The sequence below is a fragment of the Sminthopsis crassicaudata genome, chromosome 2, assembly GCF_048593235.1.
Source record: "Sminthopsis crassicaudata isolate SCR6 chromosome 2, ASM4859323v1, whole genome shotgun sequence".
NCBI lineage: Eukaryota > Metazoa > Chordata > Mammalia > Dasyuromorphia > Dasyuridae > Sminthopsis > Sminthopsis crassicaudata.
In genome coordinates, this window is record NC_133618.1 from 631,992,257 (window position 1) to 632,003,060 (window position 10,804).

A 10,804-nucleotide genomic window follows, 5' to 3' on the forward strand; every position below is an offset into this window, starting at 1 on the left:
AGGACAGTGGGGTGAGGGGCGGGAATGGGAGGACCCTTCCTCACCTGTCCCCCTTTCTTTACCACACCCCCAGAGCCCATTCTCTATGAGAACTACAACGATCGAAACCCCAATGGAGGCTCGCACAGTCCCAGCCTTTACCCCGCTTGCGGCATGATTAAGAGGTGAGGACCCTGGGGCTCCGGGGGCAGAGGGTGGTGGCCCTCGGACCGGCCGAGCCCCTTCCCCTCACAGCCAAAGGAAGGCAGCAGCCCGGGGACGCAAGTTTGGGGCCGCCTGCTCCCAAGGGCCCATGAGCACATCATCGCTTTAGCTGGCCAATGTTTCCTCCCTTCCCCCTCCTGTAATCACGCAGTATCCCTAGGAAAGCTCCTTCTCTGCGGACTCTGTTCCATTGTCCGGTTTCATGTAATTACCTTGTTAGAACTTCTACTTTCCAGAAAAAGCCACAACAAAGATGGGGCAACAGAACCGTTGTCCCGGGTGCCTGAATTTAGCCGGTGGCTCATTGGGGCACTTGCGGCCCTTGAGCAGCATAGAAACAACAGAGCTCACCAGTAATTACCGAGAATTTTTTCTTCACCTCAGTGCAATGAGGGAACTCCGGGTGGGAGAGGGTGCCCACGTGAAGGTCCCCCAGAATTCTGCCACCTAGTGGCCTTAGGGCTGTGGCGCAGAGAGGTTCAGGCTGCACGCGAACCCTTCTCTCTCCGCGGGCCGGGCCAGGAGCACGTTTCTCCTCCTGCAGCGTCTCCCAAGGGCGGTTTTGTTTCTCTGTCCGTACTTCTAACCCGCTTTCCCACTTCTGTGTTTCATGTTGTGCTCGTGCCTGCAAATGTCCTGTTGCCCGCTCCAGGCCTTGAGGAGAAACTGCTCCCACAAACGCCCCCTAGCCTGGGACCTGCGGCAGTGCACTGAGAAGGAGCCCCAGCACCTTCCGGCGGAGTTTCCACCTGGGCCCTCTCCCCCAGCCCGGTGGCGAGCTGGCCTGCTCCCGACACCTTCTTGTCTTAAAATATGTTTTATCGCTGCTTAAAGCCTGAGTCGCTCCCTGTTGTTCCGGCCCGGAGTCCTCCTCTGGAGGGATGGCTGGCCAAGAGAAAGCGCCTGCTGACCGCGTCCTCACAGCCACGGCCGGGCTTGCTCCTCGCGCCCGAGCCTCGCGCCGTCCCTGCGTTGTCTGTGTCCGAGCCGTCCACTGTTCTCCCCCTACTTTTCCCTCCATCTTCTCGGGCCCCTCTGGTCCGAACGGAGGATTCGGCCCGGCCAGAATCAAAGCCGAATCACGGTTCCCCGTCATTTTAGCGCTTTGGGATTTCCAGAATGTTTTCCTCCCTCCCTCCATCCCAGGAGAGACGGGCTCGAACGCAGTGATACCATTTACAGAGAAGGCGCCGGAGCTCCAGGGCCCGGTCCGAAGTGTTAGCGGCGGAATCCCGTCCGTTCCCGACCCCTGCGGCTGAGCCCGGGGCCTTCCGAGAGTACGCTCTGCTCAGACTCTGCAGCCCCTTAAGGAATAGTTACAGAAAACCGTCCAGGGACGGCCGGGAGGAAGCTCCTAGTCCCGAGAGTCTCCAAACCGGGTCCTGCTTCCTAAAGCGCTGCATTCTATCCCCACTGCACAAGTGAGGAGACAGTCTGTCTGGGTCGGGGCCACAGCCGGGAGGCGTCAAGGCCAGGTCCCCTCCCGAGCTCCCCTAATGCACTTCCTCCCTGGGCCGAGACCAGACCCGCCTCTCAGCTCCGCTCCATCTGCTTCTCAGGGCGCATAGCATCGTGTCCATTTTACAGATGAGCAAACAGAGGCTAGACTGATTTTGCTGATGGGGGAAACTCCCATAGTGGGAACTCCCTTCTCTGACACAGGGCAGCACCTCGCCTTGTCCGACACTGAGCGGTTAAGGGCGGCGGTCCGGGGTGAGGAGTTCTCCATGCAGCCCCCCCCCCGTAAGTGTAACATTGTTCCCCGCTTTCTCAACCACAGATCTCTGTCGTGCGGGGATGGGGAGCCCTGTTCAGAACCCCCCCATTTTACAGACAGGGAGCCTGAGGTAAAGAGAAGGGGGGAGCGGAGCTCAGGGCTCTCCCCCCAATCCAGTGACCTTTCCAGCTCTGGGTCTCCGGCCCTCAGAGCGGGTAATACACTCATTGGCAGCAAGTTCAGTGTGGTCGCCTCCCAGGGCGGGGACTGGGGGACCTCCCACAGGCGGGCTCTGACCGGCCATTTCTGGGGGATGTGCCGGGGGAGGGAGCCCGGCCTCCCCACCCAGGTCGTGCCCTCTGGGGATCCAGAGGCGGGGGCTCGGCCATCCAGCACAACCCCCTCCCCTCCCCCCTCCGCAGGCCTCGGTGCCGCGGGGAGCCGGAGAGGGGCCGCACTCAGGGACCCCCCGGAGGAGGACCGAGTTCTCCAGCCTCAGCGCTTGGCGCTCACCAGCTGTGAGCTCCGGGCGAGCCACTGACCCTGACTGCCTTGCACCCCCGGTCCCCCAATCATTCATCTCCATTTTGGCAGGAAATGCTGTCAAACGTGGAGAGACGGAGTGTTGGGAGCTTTGAAAAGGAGGCGGGGAAGGCTGCCTGGAGGAGGAGGTGCCGCGAGGAACTTGGGGGGGGGGGGTCCTGAACTCGAAGGGAAGGGCGGAGAGCGCCGGAAGAGTCTATGAGAGGCAGGGTGGGGCAGTGGGTAGGGAGCCGGCCCGAGGACCCGGGTTCGGATTCTGCCTGTGACAGACACGCTCTCCCTGGGGACCCTGAGCCCGTCAATCCCAGACAGAAAGGGCCGCCGTCACTCAGAAACCCCCCAGCCATCGTGCCCCGGGCGGCCCTGTCAACAGCCAGTGAGTCCGACTCCGGGAGCTCTCCGAGAACTTCCCCCAAGGCGCCGGCCTGCAGCTGCGGAGGGAGCGTCCGCACTCGGGAGTCCCGCGGAAATCAGCTCCCTGGGAGCCTAGAGGAGTTTGGGGCAAAAGCCGCGGGGGGCAGAGGCCTTGAGTGCCGGAGGGAGAGTCTGCCATCCCCGCCCGTCACCAGCCCGGGCCACGTGGGGGATGGCGCGCACACTGTGGCGCATGCGCACACACACTCGCGCGTGCACTCTCCCACAAGCACACAGTTACCCCTCTCTGGGGCTCAGGCTCAGCTTCCCCCACTGAAATCTCTAGGAGAAGCGCCAGGGGTCCCCAGGGAAAGGCGGGAAGCGGTGCCGGGGATCTCCGCGCCCACGAGGATGATTAGAGGGAAAGCGGAGGCCGCGGCCTCCCGCCGGCACAGAGCGGGGCTTGGGAAGGACTTCTGGCTCCCCACCGCCTCCCCCATCCCTGCCGCCACCTGCGCCCCCACCAAGACAACCGCTCCCTGCCTGTGCGCATGCGCTCCGTGTGGTGTGGGGATAGCGCGGGGCTGGAGCCGGGAGACAGCTTCCCGGTGTAAATGTGCCTCACACACTTAGCAGCTGTGTCCCTTACTCCTGCCTGCCTCAGTGCCCTCGTCTGTAAAATGAGTGGAGAAGCACATGGCCAGCGCTGCTGGATCTCTGCCCAGAGAACCCCAGAGTCAGGCCTGATCGAACGCTCTAAACTTGTCCCTTGACACACTCCTGTAAAACAGTATGACGTCATTCTCCAGTACAACGGGATGACGCCATAGCCCAGTACAACGGGCTGACATCATGAGGACTTTAGCGCTCGGGGGCATCAGACCCCAGAACCCCTCCCCCTGGGCTGGCCGGTCACTACACCTTTCCCCCAGCTCCTAGTGGGTCCCGTAGGCCTGTCCCGGTGCTGGTCCAGAGGTCTCCATCGCAGCCCCGCGGCCTCGGACCCATTCCCCTCCCCCCCATTTCCCCCTCTCAGTTGAGGCTCCCGGTATTGGTACGGTCCGCCTCAGCAGGGGGGATAAGGACGTGCTTGTAAACCTCCGACGCTAGAGGGCGCACTCCCCAGGAGAACTGCGGCTGAAAAATAAAGCGGAACCCCGAGAGAAGAGCCCTTTATAAAGCTACAGACGGAGTAGTCCTCAGGCTTTCCAGCGGGGGAGTGGGAGGCAGCGCGGGCTCCGGGAAGCATGACGTCACCCCCTCCCGACAAGCATCGCCCGAGTCCATACACGAGGCAACCACAATCCGGCCCCAGGAGCTTGCGTCTGATGGCCGAACGTGTCTGGCTGCAAAGTTAAGAGGCTCCTGGCATTAGGTCCCTTCCCTTCCTTGTGTCCCCGCCCAGGCGGGGGCTGAGGGCCGGCCCGGAGGGATGGAGGGGGAGACTGGGCCAGAGCGGCCTCCAGGAGGGCTCGGCCCCACTCCAGGAAAGGCCGCGGCGGGAAGGGGGTCCCAGCTCGAGGGGGCCGGGCGGGTCCCCTCCGGAAAAGAGGCCGCTCACGGTCCCATGAGGTGACGGGAGATTTGAACCCGGGCCCCGACCCCCACCCGACGCTGACTCCCGCTGCCCTTTGGAGGTTAATCGGGGGAGATTCCGGACAGAGAAGCAGAGGGAGGGGCCCTCCGTCCTGTGGGCCTGGGCTCGCCCCCACCGCGGGGTCGCTGTGAGACCCAGAAGGGTCCGGGACCCGGGACAGACAGGTGCCCTGCACGGTCAGTGCTAACCTCGGCCCCGGGGCAGCCCCCGCCTCCCGCGCAGAGCGGAGGGCCCGAAGCAGGGCGCTGTGGGCTTGGGAAGCCGAGGCCCAGGCAAGGACAGGGGGCGGGGTCAGTTAGGCCACGTGGGAGTGGGAGATCACTGGGCCGCGGCCGCAGAGGCTGAATTTGAACCCTGCTCCCGGGACTGCAGCAGCACCCCTGCGGGGATGTTCCTCAAATCCCTCCCCGCTTTCCCTGAGGCGGGGGACTCTGTAAGCGCCCCCAGCAATGGAAGCTGCCCCGGCTTTCCTGGGGGATGCTGCTTGTCTGGGGGAGGGGAAGCGCCGCCCTTCCCCCCTCTGGCCTCCCCCACGGATCTCCCCTCTCCCCAGCCTCAGCCCCTCCCACTCCCAGACTGCCCGCCCCTCCCCCCAGTCCCACTCCGTAGCCCCTCGGAGATTCCTCTGCTTCCCGATGTAGAAGGGCCTGTCCCTCTCCCGGAGCCCGATGAAGGGTCATAGGCCTTGGAGACTCCCTGGGAGGGGGAGGCTCCACACTGACAGTGATACAGAACCTCCCCAACAAAACTTCCCTGACAACAGTGCTGGCGGGCAGGCCTATTATTGTCCCCGTTTTACAGGCGAGGAAACTGAGGCAGACGGCACACAGCGAAGGGACTGGCCCAGGATCACGCAGCTCCCACGGGTCTGAGGTCTCCCCCACCCCCCATGCTCTCTCTAGTAATGGAGTCCACACGTGGAGGGAGCTCACGCCTGTCCTGGGGGGAGGGGAAGTGGAACGGGGAAGGGGAGACCATGAGGACCGGATCTAGCAATGAAAGATGGCCAATAAATCCCACTCCCACAGTTCCAGTCTATTGGGACTTTGAGTTCCCCCAGATAAAAGGGTCATCTTCAGTCCATCAGTTTATATGGTAACAGGAGTGAAAAATCAACTGCACTGAGGAGAGGATGGGGGCGGCCAGTTGAGTTTGTATGGAAAAGATCCAGGGGTCTTAGTGGACTCAATGAAAATCAGTAAAAGAAGGCAGCCCACAAACCCTAATCTGAACCCAGGACTCTGCTTTAAGAGAGAGAAGGGATAATTTGGAGGAGAGACCCACGGCCCTCTGTGTGTGAGGGAGGCCCACGGCCCTCAGTGGGGGGGGGAGGCCCACGGACCTAGGTGGGGGGGTGAGGTCCACGGCCCTCTGTGTGGGAGGGAGGCCCACGGCCCTAGGTGGGGGGGAGAGACCCACGGCCCTCTGTGTGGGAGGGAGGCCCACGGCCCTCTGTGTGTGGGGGAGGCCCACGGACCTCAGTGTGGGGGGGAGGCCCACGGCCCTCTGTGTGTGGGGGAGGCCCACGGACCTCAGTGTGGGGGGGAGGCCCACGGCCCTCTGTGTGGGGGGGAGGCCCACGGCCCTCTGTGTGTGGGAGAGGCCCACGGCCCTCTGTGTGTGTGAGGGAGGCCCACGGCCCTCTGTGTGTGTGAGGGAGGCCCACGGCCCTCTGTGTGTGAGGGAGGCCCACGGCCCTAGGTGTGGGGGGGAGGCCCACGGCCCTCTGTGTGTGGGGGAGGCCCACGGCCCTCTGTGTGGGGGGGAGGCCCACGGCCCTCTGTGTGGGGGGGAGGCCCACGGCCCTCGGTGTGGGGGGGAGGCCCACGGCCCTCTGTGTGTGGGGGAGGCCCACGGCCCTCGGTGGGGGGGGAGGCCCACGGCCCTCGGTGTGTGAGGGAGGCCCACGGCCCTAGGTGTGGGGGGGAGGCCCACGGCCCTCTGTGTGGGGGGGAGGCCCACGGCCCTCTGTGTGGGGGGGAGGCCCACGGCCCTAGGTGTGGGGGGGAGGCCCACGGCCCTCTGTGTGTGGGGGAGGCCCACGGCCCTCGGTGGGGGGGGAGGCCCACGGCCCTCGGTGTGTGAGGGAGGCCCACGGCCCTAGGTGTGGGGGGGAGGCCCACGGCCCTCTGTGTGTGGGAGAGGCCCACGGCCCTCTGTCTTGGGGGGGAGGCTCACAGCCCTCAGTGTGGGGGAGACCCACGGCCCTCAGTGTTTGTCTTGAGAAGGGAACTGAGAGGAGCCCCTCCCAGTGTTCGAAGGAGCAGCCTGGAGGAGAAGGGAGACTTCTTCTCTTGACACCAGAGGAAAAAACAGGGAACAGAGATAGGAATTTAGGGGAAGAGTTTTCCTTTGGAAAAGGAAAATCTTTCTGACAGTCACAGCTGTGCTCTGGTAGATAGTGAGTGCCTCGTCAGTTGAAGTATTCAAGCAGGCTGGATGAGCCCCGGTCTGGGACAGAGTAGAAAGGACTTTTGCAGCTTGAGGACTTTGGGGTCACGTCCAGCTCGAGGAGCCTGTGATGTGGCGAGGGCTCACCGATGGTCGGGACTGTGAAGGTGGACAATGGTTGTTCACTTCAGGGAGGACCCGAGCTACGGGGGCTGAGGAAAATCGCCGAGAGGAGAGTTAGGGGGGTCCACAGAAACATAGGGACTTCCCGGTTTTGTGGGACGTGGCTGTCCCACTGAATTATGGGAGTCACATGTGGACACACGGTGGGAGGGGGGCTGCAGGAGGAGTCTCTGCCCATGGGGCTGGGGTCGGGAAGCTGAGGATCTTCCCATCCTCCAGACCAGGCATTTTCATAGAGGAAGAATGCCCAAGCTCCAAGACACAGAGGCCGTTCTAGCCTGTGGTCAGCGAACAGCAGCCCTTGGGCCACATCTGGCAGAGAATGGTTTTTGTGTTTTCAAATAACATTAAATAATGCTTAATTATTAAAAATAAAATAAAGCTTTATTTAAACATTTTAAATTCCACTATTAACTCCCTAGTGGGGTGGCCTGGGGGCTCTGCCTACTGAACTCCCCAGCTTCCTGTAAGGTCCATCTTTTCCAAGAAACCTTCCCCAACTCCTCTTAGTTCTACTGCCTTCTCTCTATTATTTCCTATTTCTCCTGTACATAGCTTGCTTTGTATCCATTTGTTTAGATGTTGTCTGACTTTTGCCTCTTTTTGTATCCCTAGTTCTTAGCACAGTGCCTGGCACACAGTAGGTGTTTAATAAATGCTTATTGATTGATGGATCAATAGTTTGCTCATCTCCTGATCCAATCCTCACATCCTAATGACAAGGAAAAGCAAGGCCCAAAGGAGCCTGGTAATTTGCCCAGTGTCACAGAGTGGTGGAGCCGAGACTAGAACTCGGGGCTTCTGACCACAATGACCCCAGCCGGGGCATCCTCAGGAGGTTCAGAGACAGAAGAGCAGGTTGGAGCCCCGGCTCAGAGGCTTCTTAGCTGTGCTCCCCTCTCCCGATGTTCTGCATCTGTAAAATGGGTGTGCTAACACTGACACTCCCCAGCTCTCGGGGCTGTTGTTAGGAGGTCACTGGGGAATGGGGGTGTCTGAGAAGGAATCATCCCAGCTTTCTTTCCTTCTGACCCCACAGATTCTCAGGCCTGTTACACGGGAGCCCCAAGAACACCCCGGAGAACGCGGTCCCCTCCGCCCCTCCCGCAGGTAACCGGACCTTCCTTTCTGGATAGAAGGAGACAGAAAGGGAGTGTGGGGCCCCAGGTCCTTGGGGGGTGCTCCCAGGAGGTGGAAGGAGGGGTGAGGAAAGCAGCACCGGCCGGCTCCTCCTTTACAGCAATGGCACCTGGAGCCAGGAGACAAGAGGAGCCCTTGGCCAAGGGCACCCAGCACCTCCGTGGGGTGACAGGCCTGGGCCCTGAACCCGCTCCCCTTCTGGGCCTCTCTCAAGGACTGTGTGGGCTTGGCTTCCCCAGAACCCAGAGACTCTGGGCCTGGGCGGCCCCGGGACAGCTGGGAGCTTTTCCTGAGTTTCATTTAGGAGAATGAGTGGCAGGGAAGCTGAGCAGCTGAGGCCCTTCCCGGGGCCCTGGGACCAGGCAGGGAGGGGGGAGGGAGCCATCCCAGCCAGACTGGCCCCCATACTCCTGGGGAGGGGAAGCCAAGGGAGGCGTGAGGGGGGAGAGGAAGAGAGAGAAATGGGGGGGGGAGAGAAAGAGACACAGAGACAGAGAAAAAGACAAAGACAGAGAGAGACACACAGAGAAAGACAGAGACAGACACACACACACACACACACAGACAGAGAGAGCCAGGTGGCAGGGAGAAGGTGAGAGTGCAGGAGAGGCGGAGGGACAGAGAAGAGAGAAGTACAGGAGGGAGCGGGTCGGGGGCTGACTCCACCAGGTGAGAGAGGCTCCGGGCAAACCTGGGGCTGTGTGACTCTGGGCAAGATGCTTAACTGCTCTGGGCTCGGGCAGCTCCAAAAGGGGACGAGCCATAGTACCGGGCATTCGCTCTCCTCCGGGTTGAGGAGAGAAGGGAAGGCCCGCCCCCAGTGCGAGTCAGACATCACCTTCCTCTCCCTCTCCCCCCATGCTCCCCCCTCCCCCCCTGCCTTTCCAGAGGGCCCGCTCTGGCTTGGGGGTGGGTGCTACAGGGGCTCTGGGGGTCCTGGCCTGGTGCCCTCGGGGTTGGCCAGGAGCGCCCAGGAGTCTCCTTCCGCTCCCTCCGGCAGGTCTGATCTCGGGCCCCCTGCAGACCAATGACATCGTCTACGCAGACATCCTGCAGACGGGATCAGCCCCCGAAGCCCCGGCTCATGACTACAGAGCGCTCTATGACTACACTGCCCAGGTGGGTGCAGGGCAGGTCTCAGTTTCCTCATTTGTAGAATGGGGACAAAGAGCGGGTGGTCGTGAGGATCAGATGAGACTATCTGCAAAGCACAGCGCCTGGCACATAGTAGGTGCTTAAAAAAGGCTCTTTCCCTTCTTTCCCCCTTATTCCCCTAACATAAAGTCACTTGGCAGAGCATCCTGATAAGGAGAGGAGGCTACAGAGGGGAGGCTCTGGAGAAAGGAGGCTGTGTGAGGTTGACCCCCGAGGACAGAACTGGACGAAGCATATGGGGGGGGAGGGGGTCAGTCTAGGTCAGCTTCATGAAAGCAAAAGCTGCCCCCCAACAGAGCTGTCCCCAAGCGGCGGGAGCTCCACCTTAAGGTCGCATGTCCCCTCGTGGGGGAGGGAGGCCCTGCTGACCTAACAACTGCCCCGATTCCTTTCTAGAACGAGGATGAGCTGGACATCACTGCTGGAGACATCCTGACCGTCGTCCTGGAGGGGCAGGACGGCTGGTGGACAGTGGAGAGGAACGGCCAGAAGGGCTTCGTGCCAGGCTCCTACCTGGAGAAGCTCTGAGGAAGCGGCCCCTCCCCCTCCCCCTGTCCAGGTCCTGCCCCTGGCCTGGAACTGCGCCCTCCCACCCCGGGACCTCCCTGTGGGGCCCCTCCCATCCCAAGGCTGAGTTTCCCGCTTTCGGGGGGCCCTGGGGAGGAGGAAAAGCCCTGTGGGAAGGCGGGCAGCAGACTCGGGAGACGCTTAGAGCCCAAGTCCAAACAACCCACATCCTGCCGGCCTCCCAAACGCTATTTCCCCATCCTGGAACTGAAGAATTCAACTAGATGATTTCTAAAGTTCTTCCCAACTCTGACATTGTGTGTTCTAAGGAGCTTTCCAGCTCCGAAATTCTCTGTTCTAAGGTCCCTTCCACCTGGGACATCTACTACACACACACACACACACACACACACACACACTCACTCCTGGAGGAGGGGGCATGTAGGCTGATCCTGGAATCCTGGAAATATCTGGTGGGGGGGGAATGGGGGTAGATGATTCAGACTAGCAGGAGAGAGACAGTATTGTAAGCAAAGGCATAAAGGAAGCAGGAATAGAGGGTGAGAATAGGGGTCTGAGGGCTAAGCAGGGGGCAGGGAAAGAAGCAGCCAGACTAAAAAAGAGGGGGTGAAGGGAGGGGGTCAGACCTACAGCGTGGACACCACTGGGGGCCCCACTCCCTTCGGGCTCATTAGCCTTAAAAGAGCTGCCCACCTGTGTTATTTCTGGGGCACTTTTTGGCAATCCACATTCCCTCCTAGGGACTCAGTTTCTCCTGTCATACTGCCCGTTACCCCTCATAGGTGAGGAGAAAGCGGCTGCTCACATGCTCTGCAGACTTTAAAGCCCCCTCTCAAAAGGGCTCTTCCTGTTGTTGCTATTATTACCTTCGGGCAGCTCCTCACTCTACAGAGTCAGCTCATGTCAGAGATGGGATTTAAACCCAGGTGGTCCTCCTCTCCCCCCACCTCCGAAGGAGGCTCTCAAGCCTCAGCAGCAGCAAATATTGAGAG

The 10,804-nt window shown here is 61.3% G+C and overlaps 1 protein-coding gene across 1 annotated transcript in view; it reads left to right on the plus strand.

Annotated features, from left to right (window-relative positions):
• The window catches only part of PSTPIP1 (proline-serine-threonine phosphatase interacting protein 1), an 80,515-nt gene extending 70,413 nt beyond the window's left edge, over window positions 1-10,102 (plus strand). Inside the window, exons 10-13 of the mRNA XM_074296503.1 lie at window positions 74-164; window positions 8,029-8,099; window positions 9,130-9,248; window positions 9,681-10,102. Coding sequence (XP_074152604.1) covers window positions 74-164; window positions 8,029-8,099; window positions 9,130-9,248; window positions 9,681-9,812 — 413 coding nt within the window. The 3' untranslated portion in view covers window positions 9,813-10,102. The remainder of the gene's footprint in view (window positions 1-73; window positions 165-8,028; window positions 8,100-9,129; window positions 9,249-9,680) is intronic.
• Window positions 10,103-10,804: the final 702 nt, after the last annotated feature.